At 57.4% G+C, this 20,872-nt stretch overlaps 2 protein-coding genes across 3 annotated transcripts in view; one reads left to right on the forward strand and one right to left on the reverse strand.

Moving 5' to 3' along the window:
* The window catches only part of LOC144284801 (adenylate cyclase type 1-like), a 131,461-nt gene extending 128,265 nt beyond the window's left edge, over positions 1–3,196 (reverse strand). For both annotated transcript variants that reach the window (XR_013353228.1, XM_077849854.1), the window contains exons 1-2: positions 3,059–3,196; positions 245–321 (exon numbers count right to left, since the gene is read on the reverse strand). Coding sequence is in view for 1 of the 2 variants with exons in the window: in XM_077849854.1 (XP_077705980.1) it covers positions 245–260 (16 nt within the window). In the remaining variant the exon portion in view is untranslated. The remainder of the gene's footprint in view (positions 1–244; positions 322–3,058) is intronic.
* The window catches only part of LOC144284804 (adenylate cyclase type 1-like), a 414,796-nt gene extending 394,375 nt beyond the window's left edge, over positions 1–20,421 (forward strand). Inside the window, exon 9 of the mRNA XM_077849860.1 lies at positions 19,728–20,421. The gene's annotated coding sequence lies outside the window, so the exon portion shown is untranslated. The remainder of the gene's footprint in view (positions 1–19,727) is intronic.
* The last annotated feature ends 451 nt before the right edge of the window (positions 20,422–20,872 follow it).

Genomic DNA, 20,872 nt, shown 5'->3' on the forward strand with positions numbered 1-20,872 from the left:
CATCCTGAACCAAAACAAGAGCCCACCACAGAGACTACAGTGAGGCCAGCTGAAGCTTCTGGAGATGGAATACTTCCAAACTCGTTCTATGAGGCCAGCATCACCTGAAGTCCAGAAGCAGACAAAGACCCCACCCCACCAAAAAGGAGAGTTATAGACCGATGTCCCCAATGAACACGGATGCAAAGATTCTAAACAAGATACGAGTGAATAGCATCCAATGGTACATTGAGAAGTTACTCACCGTGACCAGGTGGCATTTATCCCTGGGACCCAAGGCTGGTTCAACACTAGGCAAACACTCCGTGTGACTGATCAGATCTGCAAGAGAAAAAACAAGAACCAGATGATCCTCTCAATAGATGCAGAGAAAGCATTTGACAAAATACGGCATCCATTCCTGATCCAAACGCTTCAGAGTACAGCGATAGAGGGAACGTTCCCAGCATCCCCAAAGCCATCGACGGAAAGGAAAGCCTACGGCAAATAATCATCCTCAATGCGGAAACACTGGGAGCCTTTCCCCGAAGATCGGGAACGAGAGACAGGGATGTCCACTCTCACCAAGGCTACTCAACATACTACTAGACGTCACGGCCTCAGCAATCAAGCGACAGAAAGAAATAAAAGGCTCAAATCGGCAAAGAAGTAGTCAAACTCTCCCTCTTCGCTGATGACATGATACCGTACCTGGAAAACCCAAAAGACTCCACCCCAAGATTGCTAGAACTCCTACAGCAAATTTGGCAGCGTGGCAGGATACCCAATCAATGCCCAGAAATCCCTGGCCTCTCCATACGCCAACGATGAGACTGAAGAAAGAGAAATGAAGGAGTCGGTCCCAGTGACAATTGCACCCAAAAGCATGAGATACCTAGCAATACACCTAACCAGAGAGATAAAGGATCTCTACCCGAAAAACCACGGAAGACGTCTGAAAGAAATTGAGGAAGACACAAAGAGATGGAAAACCATTCCATGCTCCTGGATTGGAACAATTCATATATATTGGGAAAATGTCCACGTGACCCAGGGCAATTTACACATGGAACGCGATCCCTATCATCAGAAATACCACGGGCTCTCTTCAGAGAGCTGGAACAAATCATCGGAAGATTCGTGTGAAATCATCAGAAAAGAACCCGAACGCCCAGGGCAATATGAGAAAAGAAAACCACAGCTGGCGGCATCACAATGCCGGACTTCAGGCTGTGCTACAAAGCTGTGCTCATCAAGACGGTGTGGTACTGGCACAAAAACAGACACACAGATCAATGGGACAGAAGAGACAAATCCAGAAGTGGACCCTCAACTCGCCCGTCAAGACCGTACATTCGACCAAGCAGGAAAGACCATCCGCTGGAAAAAAGACAGTCTCTTCACTAAAGGCTGCTGGGCACGTTGGACAGCCACACGCAGAGGAATGAAACTGGACCATCCTCTCACAGCTCCGGACACAAAGAGAAACTCAAAATGGATGGAAGATCTAAATGGGAGACAAGATTCCATCAAACTCCTAGGGGAGAACACAGGCAACAACACCCTCCTTGAACTGGGCCACAGCAACTTCTTGCAAGATACATCCATGAAGGCCAGGGAAACAGAGCCAAAACGAATCACTGGGACTTCGTCAATATGAGAAGCTTCCACAGAGCAAAAGAAACGCTCAAGAAAACTAAAAGACAAACCTCCAGAATGGAAGAAGATATGTGCAAATGACCCGTCCGATACAGGGCCAGTTATCCAAGGTCTCTAAAGAACTTATTCAACTCGGGATCCCTGGGTGGCGCAGCGGTTTAACGCCTGCCTTTGGCCCAGGGCGCGATCCTGGAGACCCGGGATCGAATCCCACGTCGGGCTTCCGGTGCATGGAGCCTGCTTCTCCCTCTGCCTGTGTCTCTGCCTCTCTCTCTCTCTCTCTGTGTGACTATCATAAATAAATAAAAATTAAAAAAAAAAAAAAGAACTTATTCAACTCAACAGCAGAGAAACCAAGAGTGCCACCCTGAAATGGGCAAAAGACATGAACAGAAACGTCACACAGGAAGACACAGACGTGGACAACAAGCACACGAGACGATGCTCTGCATCGCCGGCCGGCAGGGAAATACAGAGCAAAAGCACAATGAGATACCACCTCACACCCGTGAGAATGGGGAACAAGAACCAGACAGGACACAACAAATGTTAGAGAGGATGTGGAGAAAGGGGAATGCTTTCAAAATTCAAAAGTTTCAGAAATCGCCATACTCACCTGATAGGGACCAAGGCGGGGTGGGCGGGGTGTGCTCCCTGGAGCCTGGGGAGCTTGGAAATGGGGGAAGGGGGGAAGTGGGGCAGAGGCTGAAGGGGGAAGGGGAGAAGGGGGACAGGGGCGGGGGGGGAGGGGAGTAGGGGGGAGGAGGAAGAGCCAAGGGCCGTGGGGGCGCTCCTGGGGCTCAGCCACCCAGGCCCTCAAGCCACCGCCCCAAGGCCGTGCCCTGACGCTGGATGGTGCCTGCATCCAAACCCCTCTGAGCGTACGCGGATGGACTCGGCACCCTCCCTGAGCCCCGGTGGAGGGGCCCCGCACCCTCTCTGAGCCGCCCAGAGGAGACCTGACCCGTAGGAGGCCCCACAACCAGCCCCTCCGGGAACAGGTCCCACTACTCCTTCCCTGCGCAGCCCTTTGTCTCTCGGTCTCTCCCTCCCTCTCTGTCTCTCCCACGCTGTCTAGATCTCACCCTCCTTGTCTCTGTGTCTTCCTCTCTGTGTCTCGGTCTCTCCCTCCCAGTCTCTCGGCGTCTCCCTACCTGATTCCCTGCCTCTCCCTCCCTGTCTTTCTGTCCTCCCTCACTGTCTCTGTCTCTCCGTCCCTGTCTCTCTGACTCTCCTTCCCTGTGTCTGTCTCTCCCCGCCACCCCATCACGGCCTGTCCCCGGCCCCCCGCCCCCCCCGACTCCTTCTCTCCCTCCCTGTCTCTGACTCTTGCTCCCTGTCTCACCGGCTCTCCCTACCTGTGTCTCTGTGTCTCTTTGCGTCTCTATCTCTCTGCCAGATGATCAAACCATAAACCCACCAATGCTGGAAGCCCAAAATCCGTGAGGAAAACCTCATGGAGGCACATCACAGTCAAACTGCTTGAAGCCGGCGATGAAGAGAAAATCTTAAAAGCAGTCAGAGGAAACAGACATCTTCCCCGTTGCGTACGGAGGACCAGAGCGGCCTCCTTGGACAGCACGACCCGATGGCCCACGGTCCTGTAAGGAACGGGTGAAAAGAATTTCCAAAGATAAAGGCAAAACGAAGACCCTTCTCAGAAACACAGAGACGGCGCGGATTCCTCGCCGGCTGGCTGCCCTCCTCCCTGCGGCGCACCCACACGCAGAGCCGCGGGCGACCCGCACAGGCTGGACCCCACCTTCCCTCTTCTAAAGGGAACGGCTCGTTTGCCCAAACGTAAATGGCAACGATGCAGAACAGAGTTTATAACACCAAGTGAAACACGCACAGCAGCAACCTCACACAGGCCAGGAAGGGAGGCGCGTGAGGAGGCGCGTCCGCGAGATCCTCGGACGACGTCCAGGAACCTGCCGCAGACCCCGGAGCAGCCAGCCCAGTGCCGGAGCCAACGGTGCACACTCATGAGCCAACAGAGGTGCAAGGGCAGAGTCACAGAACGCGCCCCCTACACCCACAGAATGGCAGGAAAAGCAAAACCACGACACAGAACAGATGGGACAAACCAAACCCGGGCCGACGGCAAAGCACAGCAAACGCGGACAGTCAGATTCAAGGGAGAAAAGACAAACCCAGCCCGTTAGAGAAAAAGACATGAAGCCCTTGGGGGAAGGGAAAGGGGGATGGAAAAGACATGCTTCCCGACAATAATCAAAGGAAAGCTGGAACGGCTATGCTCACACAGCACGTTAGGGCTCCAGGGAACGAGGGTCATTTCTTCATGAAAATAGAGTTAATTAGGGGAGCGTGGGTGGCTCAGTAGGTTGAGCATCCAACTCTTGGTTTTAGCTCTCCCTCTGCTCCTCTCCTGGCTCACACGCACACACACGCTCTGTCTCTAAACAAACAGAATGGGACTGCTGGGTGGCTCAGTGGTTGAGCGCCTGCCTTCGGCCCAGGGTGTGATCCCGTGTCCCGGGATCGAGTCCCACGTCCGGCTCCCTGCATGGAGCCTGCTTCTCCCTCTGCCTGTGTCTCTGCCTCTCTCTCTGTGTCTCTCACGAATCAAGAACATCTTAAAAAAGTTAATTCATCAAGAGGACCTAAGAACCCTAAATGTTATAAATCAAGCAGCAGAGCTTGAGAACACAGGGAGCAGACAGATCTCTAAGTATGTCGCAGACTCAATACCCCTCGATCAGGAACTGAGAAACCCAGGAGCCAGGACGTAAGTAATGACGCAGGGGAAGAACGTGAGCAGCCCGTCCCCAGCCAGCCTCAGCGTGTGTACACAACACCCCAGAACACAAGGATGGCACGGAAGCACAGTGCATCTTGTTGCTCAGTTCCTGAGGAGACCGCGTTCTGAACCGTGTACTTAAGAGGACTCAAATTTTTGATAAAATGTGTTCTCTGACCACAACAGAATTAAATGTGAAGTCAAAATCAGAAAGACCTTTGAAAAAATCCCTCAAAAAACATATCTCTAAATAAGCCATGGGTGTAACCAAAATTAAAAGGGAAATTAGAAAGCATCTTGAACCGACGGGAAACGAGGACACAGTGTCGCAGCAACGCGGGGATGCCACCTTAGCCAGACACCCGCCTGGTGTGCGGCACCAACTCTTCACGTTAGGAGGGAAAAGATCCCGATCAGCAGTCTCAGCTTCCATCTTCCCAAACTACAAAAACAAGAGTTAAGAGAAAAACAAGGAAACCACAAGAATCACAATAATAAAAAATCAGAGGAAAAACAATAAAACAGAAATCAATGAAACCAAAGGCAAACTCTTTACAAAAATTGATCACATTGATAAACGTGCAGCCAGAATGGTGGGGGAGAGAGGGAAGACGCAAATTATCACAGTCAGAAAAGGAGGAGGTGATGTCACGGCTGCTTCTGCAAATATTAGAAAGCTAACAGGGAAATACCATAAATACCTTTATTCTAACAATCTCGGTGACTTAGCTCACGTGGACAGATTCCTCGAAAGACTAAGAAACACAAAGCTCACTCCGATATATGTGCATATGCATATCGTATATGGATATATCACAGACATATAAAAAACCCGAATCTAGGGAACCCTGGGTGGCTCCGCAGTTTAGCGCCTGACTTCGGCCCAGGGCATGATCCTGGAGGCCCGGGATTGAATCCCGCGTCGGGCTCCCTGCAGGGAGCCTGCTTCTCCCTCTGCCTGTGTCTCTGCCTCTCTCTCTCTCTCTGTGTCTCTCATGAATGAATAAATAAAATCTTTTTTTAAAAAGCCCTGATTTTATAGATATATATATATAATAGCCTTATTTTTAAAAATTGAACCTGTACATAAAAACTTCCAGGGGCGCCTGGGCAGCTCAGTCAGTTAAGCGTCTGCCTTCCACTCAGGTCGTGATCTCAGGGTGCTGGGAGGGAGCCCCCAGTTGGGTTCCCCACTCAGTGGGGAGCCTGCTTCTCCCTTTCCAGCCTACTTGCGCTCTCTCGTGCTCTGTCTCTCTCTCTCTCTCAAATACATAAATTTTCTTAAGAATTGTTTAAAAGTTTCAGAAAGAAAATCTCCAGAAAGTGGAACAGGAGGAAACATGCCCAAACTCTTCCAGGAGACCAGCCTGACCAAGATTCCACATGAAGACGACATGAGGAAAGAAAGCCACAGAACAGCATCCTGCAGAACCATAACAGGAAGACATCTAAAACAAATTTTAGCCCACATGCACATACTCACACATGGACACCTGCACACATATACGTGAACAAGCGTGTCCATACGCATGTGTATGTGCACAACTGCATACGCACATGCTCTCATGCACGTATGCAATGCACTCGCGGATATCCATACACACGTGCGTGCCCCCCACACACACACAGCTACATGGACATGTCCCACCATGTCCCACTGCTGCCCACACAATCACGTGTCCTAGTGAAAGAGCCAAGTAGTGAATAAAAAGGGACACATCTTATACACCAGCAAACCTGACAACCTAGAAGAAATGAATAAATCCCTACAAACACTCAACCTACCAAGACCGAATCATAAAGAAACAGAAAATCTGCAGACATTTCTAGTACGGAGACTGAAGCAGTGATCAAAAGCCCCCAACACAGAAAAGCCCAGGACCGATGGCTTCACTAGTGACCTCTAACAAACGTTTGAAGAAGATCACCAATACTTCTTAAGCTCTAAGAAAGCTCCCAAATTCACTCTATGGGGCCAGCATTACCCTGAACCCAAAACCACTGGACCTGACCAGAAAAGACGAGGATCTTTTACTAATACCAATACCCCCAATGATCACAGATGCAGAAATCCCCCCACACAAACATGAGCAAGCCACTTCCAACAGTACATTCAAGGGATTGGACACCACAACCAAGTGGGATTTGTTCCCAGGATGCTAGGGTGGTTCGATATCCACAAATCGATCAATGTGATGCATCGCATTAACCGAAGAAAGGGTAGAAATACATGATCGTCTCAGCACATGCAGAACAAGCATTTGACAGGACGCAACATCCCTTCAGGATAAAGCCTCCCCACACAGCAGGTGCAGAGGACACGTTTCTCGACACAGTGAGGGCCAGGGATGCCAAGCCCACGGCACACATCGGCCCCGACAGTGAGAACAGGAGAGCTTCCCCTGTAGGGTCAGGAGTGGACAGGGAGGCCACTCCCATCCAACAGCATAAGTCCCAGCCTTAGCAACCGGGCATGGAAAGAAAATCACACACTATCTCTCTCTGCAAATGGCTTAATATCTACAGAAAACCCTAAAGATGCCACCAAGAACTCGTCAGAACTAATACCTGAATTCAGCAAATTTTCAGGATGTGAAATTAACACGCAGAAATCTGTGGTGTTTCTGCACACAAACAATGAATGCTCGGAAAAGCGGAGAAAATGATTGTATTTACAACTGCATCAAAGGGAATAAAATACCCAGGAATAAATTCAATGAACAAAAACAGGAAGGCAAGTCTGATGACTTGAGAGGTGTTTGGAACATGTCCTGTCCCCAGAGCAGGCCCAGCAGATGTCCACCGCGTGAGCCCCGACTGGGGTGTCGATGCAAAGGGATGGTGACATCGCAGCTGGGGTGCAAGCCCGGGAGGCCCCGCCTGGGCCAGGGTGAGCCCGATGTATCCTGAGCTGATGAAGAAAGAAGGGGACAGGACAGCGAGCCCCCGCGTCACACATTTCATGCCGAGAACAAGACCCAGACCATGCATCCCGTGGACAGCCTCTCCGCCCTCCACCCTGCGGTCAGGGGAGGCCCACATCTGTAGCCCCCACCCCGAGCAGAAGTGGGCCAGCCAGCACACCCCTCCCTCACTCTGGGGATGCCACGGTCCACACGAGTGTACACTGAGAAGTGGGCTGCACGCAGAGTCACGCGCCACGTAAGTAAACTGGCTGAAGCCAGGGAGAAGACATCTGCCAACCGTGTGCCCGCGGAAGGACAAGCTAAGACTCTACAGACTCCTGTCATCCTGGGGGCGGGGGCTGTGGTAAGCGACCCAAGCAGGGGCAGGGGTTGGCGGTAGGCTGCTGGCACTGCTGACCTCTAAGGAACACGTCCTCTCCGGGACCAGGAAAGACAGATCCGGACAGTGGGGGGAGGGCACACCCCTCACATCAGCAGCCTGTCCTCAAGAGCCCCGGTGGCCAGTGAATCCTCATGCAGAGGCTTCCTCGTGGAGGGGCAGGGGAAAGGCACAGGCCCCGGAAAGCTCAGAGCAGCACCCAGAAAGCCCCGGGCCACCAGGCACCCCGGCCTCGGACAAAACACACGTTCTGACCCTAATATGGGAGGCCATGTCCGTGAGCCCCACTCGCCACGCGGAACTCGTCACCCTGACTCCTTCATCATGCTTCCCCAAAACCACAGGTGTCAGGTAGGGAGGAGGCCCCGGAGGCCCCGGAGGCCGAGCCTCAGCTGCTCCCCAGGGCACAAGGCAAGCACCCCCGCGCCCAGGCTGCCAGGGCACCTCATGGCCCGGCAGCACCCGCAACGGACAGAGAGCCGACCCTCCCCCCCTTCATCCTCAGGAAAGACCCGGCAGCCTTCCCCACACGGGGTTCTGCAGAGCCCCGGCCCGGGACACCAGCGGGTGCCCCAGGAGAAAGGCCTCCAGCACCAGCCCAGTCGGAGCAAGCGGTGAACTCCCAACTGGGCGTCTCAAGATCCCAACCAGCCTCCAGGTAACTCCGGGTGGAGGGCGGGGGGCAGCGTCCAAGGGCCGCATGCCGCCGCCCCCGAAGCCCAGTGCTCTCCTCCTGACTCGGTCCCAAAACTACAGCCAGGCACAGCCCGTGTGACAGCCACCCACTCCACCTGCGGGTCCAGGGCGAATGCTGGCACCCGTCGCTCTGCAGCCCGCGGGGTATCCTCCCCCAGCCCTGCACGCACGTGGGACATCCTCAGGCCTCCACTGTACGAGGCACGCTGGCCCAGGGACCGCTCCTCCCCCTCCCTCATCAAGGGGACATCCGTCCACTCTTTCTACCAAGTTCTTTCCCTGGGTGAAGAGTTCTCAGTCTGCGAACTCCCTCCCCCCAGCCACCTGCCAAGGACCACTCTGCGTCCAGAGGCAGGCTGGCCGGGCCAGTCGATGGGGCTGTATGTCCCCACGACCCCCACGTCCTTGTCGGGCAGGGGAGGCCGCCATTCAGGTCCAAGGACACCAGGCAGTCCGTTGCCTCTGCACCAAGACACCAGGCAGTGAGCCAGGCCTGGGCTTGACCTCTGCGGGCCTTCACGTGACCTGCCCCAGGAAGCTCTTAAAATGCCAGCACTCTCCTGCCACAGCAAGGGGGCTTGGCATCGTCAAAGCCACCAACCAGCTGAGGTGACCTTCAGGGCAGGGCCTCCCCACCCAGCCACCACCCTCGGTCGGGGCCAGCTCGGGGCGACCTGGCTACGCTCGGGCAAGAGCCCTCTTTTGCACAAAGGAGTCGCGGGCCGTGATGCAGAAGCTGTGGGTGAGGACAGCCAGGGAGGACCGACGCACTCGGCATCCGCGAGGTCGCACCTGCAGCCCCGGAGCCCCAGAGGCTGCTCCAATGACCCGTGGGACCGTAACAAAAGATCCCACATTCATGTCCACGGAGTCACCAAAGAAGGGTAAGAAAATGGCTAGAAAACTTCAGAGAATTAGTGGATGAAAAGACACCATATTTGACAAAAGACCTAAATCTCCACACTCAGGAAACTGGAAAGACCCCAGTGCAGACAAACCGAAGACATCCACACCAGGACACAACACAGTCAAACCTCAGAAACGTCACGACAGCGGACGAGGCCGGAGAGCAACGGGGGAGTAACGGTGCCTCTCCCACGAGAAACACGGTTCGAATTACCGCAGATTTCTCATCGGGGATCGTGGAGGCCATGAGACGGTGGCCGGCTTTTCGAGTGCAAGAGAAAAGAACTGTGTACCCAGAGCCCTTCGGGAATGAAAGAAATCAAGAGGGAAAAGTAGGAGGCCTTGTCACCAACAGACCTGCCCCAAGAGAAAGACCTGTAACCAGAAAGAAAAGGAGAAAAGGAAGCATCTGGGCATAGGGGAGGAAGAAATGACATGACATAAGCAAAAATATCCATGAATAAAATTGACTTCCCTTCTCCGCTACGTGCTGGTTGACGCGAGCCATACAGCACTGCCTGGTGTGGCTCAAATGTATGCAGAAGAAATAGTTAAGACCGTGTTGTCGCAGGAGAGGCTGAAGGCCACGGAGGTGGGGTTTCTGCACTTCGCCCTACCCGGTAACATGTCGACAACAGTAGAATGTGACGTTACGTGTCTTTAGTATAAAACCTCAAGCAGCACTGAGAGAGATACGCACTCGTGGGCACAATGATATATCAAAGCTGAATTCTAAAAACGCGTTCGACTAACACAGAGGAAAGCAGGACAAAGAAACAAAACATAAAATGACAGGTGGATGCTCTGACATGATAATTACATGAAAGACAAGTGTTCTAAACATACAAAAGAGAGACATCGGCAGAGTGATTTTTAACAAGTATGACCCAGGGACGCCCGGGTGGCTCAGCGGTGGAGCATCTGCCTTTGGCTCAGGGCGTGATCCCAAGGTCCTGGGATCGAGTCTCGCATCAGGCTCCCTGGGGAGCCTGCTTCTCTGCCTGTGTCTCTACATCTGTGTGTGTGTGTGTCTCTCTCGTGAATAAGTAAACTCTTTTTTAAAAAAAAATTTTAAGAAGAAAAATAAATGATAGAAAATCTGGACAAAGATTAGCAACGATACAGAGCACTCAAGAAGACCATCAGCCAACAGTTATGTCAACAACAGGTATAAAACACCTCGCCCAAGAAGTGCAGAAAACACGTTGTCTTCAAGCACCCATAGAACTCACACCAAGACAGGCCATATCCTGGGCCATGACACGAAATTCAGCGTATTTACAAGAATTCAAATTCTAGAGCATGGTCTTTGAAAATCACGGACTCAAACTAGAAATCGGTAGCAGAAAACAGCAGGAAAATCTCCAAGTATTGAGAAACTAAGCAAAACGATTCTAAGCAATCCAGGAGTTGAAAGGAGATGTCAAAGGAAAGTTTTAAAAATACACAGAACCGAATGAAAGTGAGAACACCACACACCAATATCGGTGGCGCGCAGCTCTGAAAGGGAAATTTATGAGACTATTTGCTCATACTAAAAAAGAGAAAGTTGTCAAATAATCTAAGCTTCCATTTAAATAATCTGGACAAAGAAGAACAAAGTAAAGCAAATTTAGAGGAGGGAATATCATAATAAATACAAGAAAAAATCAAAGAAACTGAAAACGGGAAAAAAAAAAACCCAAAATCAATGAAACAAAAATGTGATCCTTTAAATACAGCAAATAAAATACGCAAACCTCTAGCAAAATGAGTGAGAGAGAGAGACTGATATGACATAATTAACAAAATCAGGAAGGAAACGTTATCATTACAGACCCTGCAGAAACCGAAAAGATAAAGGGAACAGTAGTAACACTTCACACATGAATTTGACCATTTCAAAGATACAGACAAGCTTCTCAACAAAGCACAAGCCACTACAACTCACGCAGTAAGATATAAATACTGTGAATAAAACAGGCTGGTTGACACCCACCCACTGTAACGTATTAAGTAAACTGAATTCTTAATTGTAAAATTCATATACCAAAAAAAATAAAGAAATAAAAAAATAAAATTCATATAAGAGAAATCTCCAGATCCTGATGATTTTACTAGATATGCCTGCCAAGCACTGAAGAAAATTTAACACCAATTCTACCTAAAATTTTCCAGAAAATATCAGCCTTAGCAAGACTTTTCTAGATATGTCTCCTCATGTGAATGAAGCAAAGCAAAAATAAATTATTGGGGCTGTACCAAATAAAAAGCTTTTACACGGCAAAGGAAATAATTAACAAAATGAAAAAGAAATGAAACCTACTGAATGGGAGAAGGTATCTGCAAATGGTAGATTCAATAAGCGGTTAGTATCCAACATATATAAAGAACCCAGACAACTCCACTTCGGAAACCCAAATTATGCAATTAAAAAACGGGCAGAAAATCTGAATATGCATTTCTCTAAAAAAGACATCCAGATGGCCAACAGGTGCATGAAAAGATGCTCAACGTCATTAATCATCTGGGGAATGCGAATCAAAACCACAATGAGATACCACCTTACCCCAAGGGAACACCCCCCAACTCCTGATATAAAGTCAATATTATCTGATACCAAAACTGGATCAAGACAAAAAGTAAACTTTGTCAGGGAGATCCCCGGGTGGCCCAGCGGTTTAGTGCCTGCCTTCGGCCCAGGGCGTGACCCTGGAGACCCGGGATCGAGTCCCCCGTCGGGCTCCCTGCATGGAGCCTGCTTCTCCCTCTGCCTGGGTCTCTGCCTCTTTCTCTCTCTCATGACTAAATAAATAAGATTTAAGAAAAAAAAAGAAAAAGAAGACTTTGTCAGCTCTGCTTCCACGGTGTCCAGGCAATCATGGGGATGACAACACACGGGGTAGCCGCAGCCCCTGCAGAGCCCCACACGTGGCACATGGATGCACCAAGGCGTCCAGACAAAACCCGCTCCCCGCTCAGCGCCAGGAAGGGCCTGGGGGTGACCGCCCAGGAGCACAGCGCCGGGAACCGGGGCCACTCCCCACGTGTGTGCGACCTGCACGTCGGCGACTCTGGAGAGTCACCCTGCGCCCACATCCCCGGGACAAGCGGGAGCGGGAATGGCGCCTTCCCCGGACGCCCACACGGCTCAGGGGTGACCACGGGCCCGGAGACGACGGTCACTGCTAAGTCAACATTTGGGTGGCCACGGGCTTTCCGAGCCCTCTATTTGCTTCTCGAACCAGTTTCGATCCTGGAAACTGTGCGGGAACTGGTGCATCTCGGAGTTTTCAAATCTCCTGCTAGTGACGAATCCTGAGTGTTTCCCTTGTGTCTGCTTTTAGCACGGCTCTATCTGCCGCCGAGCCTTCCGTCCCTAACACCCGCCCTATGCCCATTCTTTCTTCTTGATCAGCTGCCCTAAGGCTTTCCCGTTTCGAAGACCTAAGGTTGGACGTCTTTGTTCTGGAAGCGAAAGACCCTCCAAGTCCCTTTGGAGTATCTGACCCCCGGGCCCGCAAGCCCTCGCCGTGTGCCAAGCCTACTCCCGTGTGACAGACCCGACCCCCAGGCCCCAACAGAGAAGACATGGCAGGTCAAAGTCCGGACTCGCCCGCTCTGGGCCAGCCAGAGATGCATGGACGTGACCCTCACCCTCCTGTTCCAAAAGCACTGTGTGAACCACCAAGAAAAATGACGGAAATGTCTGAAATATGGAACTATTGAGTTTTAACACCAGGAGAAGCAAGGCGAGAGAAACACACGTGGGGACACGGGGACCACCCCGGAGGAGACACCGGCCTCTCCACGGTGAGCGGCCCGTTGGCACCCACGGGGCCAGAGCGTGGGCCAGGAGGGGTCAAACACATACGCCACAAAGAAATACGAAGGGCAACCGTGTGGAGAGGCCGTCCCGCGTCAGTGAGGGCCAGGAGGCGCAGCAAGGCCCGCCAGGGAGTGGAGGATGGACAAAGAAGACCAGACTCCTCTCCGGGACGCACGCCGGGCCCCCGACCACCAGGCCCGCCTCAGCCGGCCCCCCATGGACTGGCGGGCCCCGGGGCCCCGCTCAGAGGCCACCGCTACCGGAGCCACGCGCGATCGCGGATAACTTCGAAGGAGAACATGGAACGCGGCGTAACCGGGAGACCCCCCCGGAGCCGGGGCGAGGCGCGAAGTCGCACCTGCTCTCCCGACAACACAGCTGAGGCCTGCTCCCAGGCGATGAACGAGGATGAACTCCTCCTCGGGAGGAGTCACGTTTTCCAAACACGGCGTCTAAACGTCGGGGCCGAGAACACAAAGTCCCGCGCGCACGCCGGGGAGGAAGGCACAGCGGCCTCAAGCTACATTCAAAGCACCGGTGGATCCGTCCGTGGGAAAATGCAGAAAATCTAAATATCCGGACCCAGAGTGACAACACGGTAACAGCACTCACCGGGCTGACGGGTCGGGGTGACATCTGCCATCTTGCAGAGTTGCTGCGCCCACACGCCGGCCCTGAGCCTCCCGGTGTCTGGGCTCCCCCCTCTTTGGGATGAGCCCTTGCTGGCGGAGCTGACACGAGCACGCAGAGTGGCCCCGTGACGGCAGGAGTGCGTGTGACCGCTCGCCCCTGGGGCCGGGGCCGGGGGTGCGGTTAGAGCGCAGGCCTGGGAGTCTGCATGCACGTGCGGTCCACGCCGCGGCCACCACTGCAGCATCGCTCGCGGCCGACCCCAAGCTCGGGGGCCCAACAGGCCCAGAGCCTCACGTGGTCGTCGGGAAAGGCAGCCACGGGAAGAGAAGAGATGAAGACAGACACACGCCGAGCACGGAAAGAAAGACATCCGAAAGGAAACGCAGAGGAGATGGAAGACAGGAGGAAGAGCAAAGGGAAACTCAGAAGAGGAAGACGCAGCGGCGGCCCCCAAACGTCGCTTCTTCAAGGGTGTCGGGGAGGCATCCAAGGGGGGTCCCCGCGCTGCGCGTGCAAGCGTCTCAAAAACGGCCAGAGACCCTCAGTTGGCGGGGCTGATGTCGCAGGAGACGCTCAGAGACCAGCCCCGGGGACTCCGGATCGTACGCACGTGTGTGCCTGCATGCACACACACACTTAGCCACACACTCGTCTGCACACATGCGCACACTCACACTCACATCCACACACGCATCCACACGCATCCACACATGTGCAGTTACGCACACATCCACGCATATATGCACACACCCGACGTTTGCATGCATATGTTCACGTATCCCCACATACATGTACGCACATGCACACACTCACGTACAGACACTGGCATGCACAGAGTCCACAGGAATGCAAATCCACACGCGTAGACACACACAGACATGGACACTTGCACACATGCTCCACATAGACACATACACGTGTGTACAGACACACATGCACACGTTTCCGCACATGTGGCCCACACACACGCATACCACGCATGTGCATGTACGTATACACGCAGACGTGGATCTCCCACTGACAAGTCCATCCAGATACCCACACACAATCTAAGCACACGTACGTCATCTGCTTCTAAACCACAACCTACCTTCACCGTAAACACTAGGTATCGTTATAGTACCTATAAATACACACACACGTGTGCATGTTTTAGAAGGACAGCCCGTACCCCACGCCCTGCGTCTGCCATAGAGTGGGCTCTCACGTACGGAGCAATCCCACCCGCCACCCCACAGAAACAAGGCTCAGCACCGACGCTGCGGGGAAGCCTCGCCTGGGGCTCCCAGCCCACCCGGCACCCCTGACGGGGATGAGCCCGGGGACTCCGGGCAGTGCGCAACGGTCCGGCTCGCCGTCTGGGTGGGGGTGGGTGGTCCCGCGGCCCCAGCAGGCTGTGGCAGGGGCCGGGCAGGGGGCCCCCCAGGTACACAGCCGAGCTGCTGGCCAGGGTTACCGTGACGACCACTGTCATGGGGACACCCTCGGGTCTGCGGAGCTTTAGCCTCTGGCCGGCGGGTCAGGGCCCACCACACCTGCGCCAGGGCCGGTCAGGACCTGCCTCACCACCTCCCCACCACCCCGGCTCCAAGGGAGTGGATTCCAGCTGGATCCCACCCAACCTCCCCCCCACAGGTGAAACCCCCGCCCTCCGTGCCGGCCTTGGAGCAGCTCAGCCCCTGCAGGGCAACAAACCCACGGGGCGAGCTCTGCAGCTCGCCCTGCCCTCTCCCAGCCCTACAGTGTCACCTGGGCACACCGTCTGACCAATGGGGAGACTGACGCTGGGGCCACAGAAGGTGGCAGGTCCTCCCCCTCCAAGTCTACGGAGTCCCCACTGCCGTTGCCCTGTGTCCTCTTCCTGAGGCCCCTGAGCACCTCCACCCCGAGCTCCGTGCTCCCCGCTGGGTGCTCCCGGCCCTGCACCCCGGGCCCACACTCCGCTGTCTGCACCCCCCACCCGGCCCCATGCCCCCAGCTGTGCTCCCCACCCCGTGTCCCCCGCTGGCCCCGTGCCCCTGCAAGTGAGAGCCCCCCGCGCCCACCTGCTTCTCGTTCTCGTCCTCCAGCCTCAGCCGGTCTTCAGTGTAGCTGCGGGCCTGCAGGAAGGCTTTGCTTTGGGAGCGCTCGGCCAGGACCCTCACGAAGACCCCGTACGTGTTCACGCTGAGGAAAAGCAGGGCGTTGGCTCCGAGCTGGAAGGGAGAGAGCACAGGGCACCTGACGCGGGGGGCGCGAGCTCGGCGGGGCTCCTCAGCCTCCACACCCAGCCCGTGTCCCCACCGCACTGCCCAGGTGGCCGCGGGTGCCGGCGAGGCTGCTTCCCGGACCAGGAGCCGGGGCGGCAGGTGCACCCTTCGTCCCGAGTGGGCCGCCTCATGCGGTGGCAGCACAGCACGCAGGGAGCTCTCTGACCCCGGAGCCAGGCTCACCTGCCGCGCTCTCCTCCCGGCACCGGGACGGCGCCTCCTACACACCACGTAGCCAGAAAACCGCTGTCCCGCGAGGGTCCCCGGGAGCCGCCCGAGTCCCCGTGTGACCCGCTCCCTGCCCTGTGACCAGCCCGGCCGTGCTGCTGCGACCCTGGTCATCTCCAGTCCCGGGAGCCCACCACTGCGCCCTCGCTGGAGCGCTCCTAGCCTGAAGCAGGCTCACGGCACCGGGGAGGTGCTTCTGTGGTGCCTGCAGCAGCCTCCCACCGGGCCCGGGGGCAGCAGGGGCGGCGCAGCCGTCGGGGGCCCATGCCGCGTCCTGGGGCGTCCGCTCAGGCCACCTGCTCAGCCGGGGCTCAGCTCGTGCCAGTTGTTCCTGAAGCCACGAGTCGGGGGCGGTGGGCAGCGCGGGTGCGAGAGGCCGCGGACGGGGTTCTGCAGGGTCAAGGTGCTCCTTCACGTGCCCCGGGCGCCGTCGTGGGCGCCTTTCCACCCCCCCACACGCTGACAGGTCTCCGCCCGGAGCACACGTCTTTCCCAGGCCGACACACGACCCGTCTGGCCTCCCCACGTCCCCACCCAGCCACGACCACGCGTTTGGCAGCAAGGGGACTGGCGAGCCACGCGCCCCCCCAGCCCAGCGCCCCACAGCCCCCACGCGGGCACCCCGCTCAGAGGCACAGAGTGGGAGGTCGGGACCCCATGCGCTGCCCTGCCCTGGGCCAGAGGTGGGACACGGGCCAGCAGGAGGCCGTCGGGCCAGGGGAGAAGCGGACAGCAGAGCGGCGGGGCCCAGTTACCGCCCTACACGCACCTCATCACTCCTTCCTTCCCTCCTGCCTCGACGATCCACCAGGGAAACTGAGGGCCCCTGGCCGGTCAGCCCCGTGAGCGCTGGTGAAGCTGCCCGCGTGCAGGAGGAATCCGCGTCCAGCGGGCCGTCGGGGGTGCTCCTCTGCCTGGCGCTCTGCATGTACCCGGCCCGGGGCCTCTCCGCACCCCCACCTGCCAGCCGGTGCTCCCCTCCCTCCTGGCATTGCCCACGCCCTGTGGTCGGGCACAGCCCTCCCCAGCTGGCAGCAGGGCACCCTCAGCGTCGGCCACCAAACCAGCCACCGGTGATGGGGGCGATGCCTGGAGGTCACCTGCTGGACAGGTGTGACCGGGGGTGGGGGGGAGTTCGCATGGGGAACTGCGGGGGGTGGGAGACACCCCACCTGGGGCTGGGGCAGGGCCTATCGGGGTCCAGATGAGCACTCCAAGACCCACAGGTTGACAGGGCCACAGGGCAGGGGGGCAGGAGCCACAGGGCCGGCCAGGGAGGGCCCGGCGTAATTTGCTGCCTGTCTCGTCCGGCCTCTGGGTCCCCGCCAGGAGGCCGGCCTGTGGAGGAGGGCGCCCCGAAACCCTGCTCGCCCGTGCCAGCGCCCTCCCCCCGAGAGGAAACCCAGCCCTCGCGGCCGCCCCATCCCGCTGCCCACTCGGGCCCCCGGTGCTGCCCTCCTCATTGCTCCACAGCCACGTCAGAGCAGCCATGCCCACTGCTGCCCCACCTGGCACCTGGCGCAGGGAGTCACAGGGAGTGAGACCCCTGCCCTGGCCGCTTTCGGGCCACTGCCCCAGTCACCACCTGCAGAGCGGTAGCATCTGGCTGCACAATTACACGGGTTCCCGGCAGGTGACTGGTCCTCGCTGCCCCCACCGTCATTGCCACCAACGGACGCAGCAGCGCTCAGGACGTGCGGCCCCGGGCTGAAGGGACTGCTGCACACTCTGCAGCCCTGAGCTTCTGGCCCCGAAGACCTGCCCCATGCCCCCAGCCTCCTGTACCTGCCCCACATCCCCGGCCTCCTGTACCTGCCCCACACCCCAGCCTCCTGCACCTACCCCACACCCCCGGCCTCCTGTACCTGCCCCACAGCCCCGGCCTCCTGTACCTGCCCCACACCCCGACCTCCTGCACCTGCCCCACGCCCCCGGCCTCCTGTACCTGCCCCACGCCTCCGGCCTCCTGTACCTGCCCCACACCCCGGCCTCCTGTATCTGCCCCCCACCCCCGGCCTCCTGTACCTGCGCCCCACCCCCGGCCTCCTGTATCTGCCCCCCACCCCCGGCCTCCTGTACCTGCGCCCCACCCCTGGCCTCCTGTACCTGCCCCACGCCCCCAGCCTCCTGTACCTGCCCCACAGTCCCAGCCTCCTGTACCTGCCCCACACCCCCGGCCTCCTGTACCTGCCCCACAGTCCCAGCCTCCTGTACCTGCCCCCCGCCCCGGCCTCCTGTACCTGCCCCCCGCCCCGGCCTCCTGTACCTGCCCCACAGCCCCGGCCTCCTGTACCTGCCCCACGCCCGCGGCCTCAGCACACAGGCTCCTCAGGACTGCCCTGCCCTCCGCTTTCCCAAGCCCACACTGCTCTGGACACAGGGCCCTGTCAGGGCCTCGAGGCTACAGGTGTCCCGCCCTGGAAGCCCTACTCCGTGTTCTCTCCTCCTCCCGCCTACCCCCTTCCCGCCGCTCTCCTACTCTGGGAGAAACACGCAGTCCACGTGACGGGCCCTGCTCGGTCCACTCCAGGGCTCGGGGTGCTCCTCGTGCGGCAGGAGAGTCCTGCACTCGCCCCTCCTCCCTCGGGGCCCGCACCTGCCACCCAGGCCACAGGACCCCATCTGCCCTCCGGCTGGGACCCGCGGGCTCCGCTGCATCCCCCTCGGCAGCTGACACACCGACCTGCGGTTCTTCCTCTCGTCTGAGGACAACACGCTTCTCCGGGCCCCTGCTGTCCCAGCCCGCTCTGCACCGTCCAAAGGCAACACCCCGGGAAAGGCCCCCGCCTCCTCGGCTCCCCCAGCCCACCCACCCTCGCGGCGGCCCAGGCTCTGCCCAGGTCAGGTCCCAGCACCCAGCACCCCGCCCCTTGGGCCCGTGCCCATGTCTGGGGCCTCTCCACCGACAGCACCCTTCCCCACTCGCCCCCCGTGCCTCTGCACTCCACCTGGGACCCCACACCCGGGCCAAGGAGCCACACCTCCAGCCTGGCCCCGCCCCAGCCCGCTGCACCCCTCCCGCCCCGCTCGGGACAGACCCCCGAAGGACCCCCGACCCCTCCCGCTGCTCCCCCCAGCAGACCCCTGAGCCTGGGATGAGCCACTCCCAAAACGGGCACCCTGGTGTTTGCCAAATGAATAAGGAAGGGCACGTGGGTGGCAAGGGGTAGATGTGCGCCACCGCCTGCTCCTTGCTGTCCCGGATGAGACCCCACGAGACGTTTCCCAGTCCTCACATCTGCGGTCAGGTGGGTGGGTGGGCAGGGACCCCAGCTGTCCCATGACCCACAGGACATACAGACGCAAGGCCTGGAGGCAGCCTGACGTCTCAAGTGACGAGCTTCTGGAGCATGCTGAGCCTGGGGGAAGGCCGGGGGGCACCACGGGGGTATGGGGACACGGCCTGCGCAGACGTGCATATGCGGACAAGGTCTCTGAGCCCCGGGAACGGCACTGGGGGAGGGGACAGGCCCGCGTCCCTCCCAGGCACTGTCTCCCGCAGGACTGAAAAGCCAAGGAGCCTCTGAGTCCACCCGCACCCCAACCCTGCCTACGTGGGCCGCAAGGACAATCCCAGAAGACCTCTAAGCCTGTGCCCGCTCGTCAGGGTCTGCCGGCGGCCCGAGGCCTCTCCTGGCTCCTGAAAGCACCAGCACCCCATGGCCCTTCCTCACTGGCGGGGGTCGGGCAGGGTCGGCGTGGAACTATCCCCAGTGCTCTTCCTGACACTCCTGATCCCCCGGGTCACAGGTGGGAGAAAATATGGTCCCTGTGCTCAGCCCACACCCCACGCGGGGCTCCCCGCAACCCCGCCTGGCCTCCCTTACAAACGTGAGACGGAGCTCGGGCTGAGGAGCGTGGGCCGGCTCTCACAGCTGGTGGGTGAGCAGACTTGGGCCTGTGTGGTCTGGGCCCAGACCCCTCACTGCGCTCTCCCGCTGGGCCCTGCTTCCAGTGAATCCTCTGGACGATCACTGGCCGCGAAGTCAGAGGCCCGGGTTCAAATCCAGCTCTGCCCACTGCCAAGGGACCCCATGCAGATGGGACCACCACCCTCACCTGCAGGGTGTTGACGTGGGTAACACCCCGCCGTCCCTGTCTCCCTGCCACTCACTTCTCAGTGAGTGAAGAAACCAAGGAACTGCTCCACCACAAACACCATCTCCTTCCATAATCGGGGTGTCACCAGCCGGAATCAAATCTGTAAGCAGACACCCCCCATTCAAAACATCCCTGCATCCATCCACCCACTCACCCAGCCATGGACTCATCCAGCCAGGGTCTTGCCTACCCGCCCACTCACCCATCCCCCACTCACCCATCCACCCACTCACCCATGTAACCATCCACCCACCCATGTATCCACTCGCCCATCCATCCACTTCCCCATCCAATCCATCCATCCACGCATACATACATCATCTACCCACTCACCTATCCATATCATCCATCTATGCCTTCCCACCCATCCATCCCCATGCACCCAACCATCAACCCACCGACCCATCCATCCGCACCCACCCATCCACCCGTGCACCTATCTATCCGCCATCCATCCTTGCATCCGTCCATCCACTCAAGCACAACAGGAGCAAGGCTTTGGATCTGTGTCCACTCCAGGATGGGCTGGCAGGGCCTCCTCGCCTC

Source organism: Canis aureus, chromosome 15 (assembly GCF_053574225.1).
Source record: "Canis aureus isolate CA01 chromosome 15, VMU_Caureus_v.1.0, whole genome shotgun sequence".
NCBI lineage: Eukaryota > Metazoa > Chordata > Mammalia > Carnivora > Canidae > Canis > Canis aureus.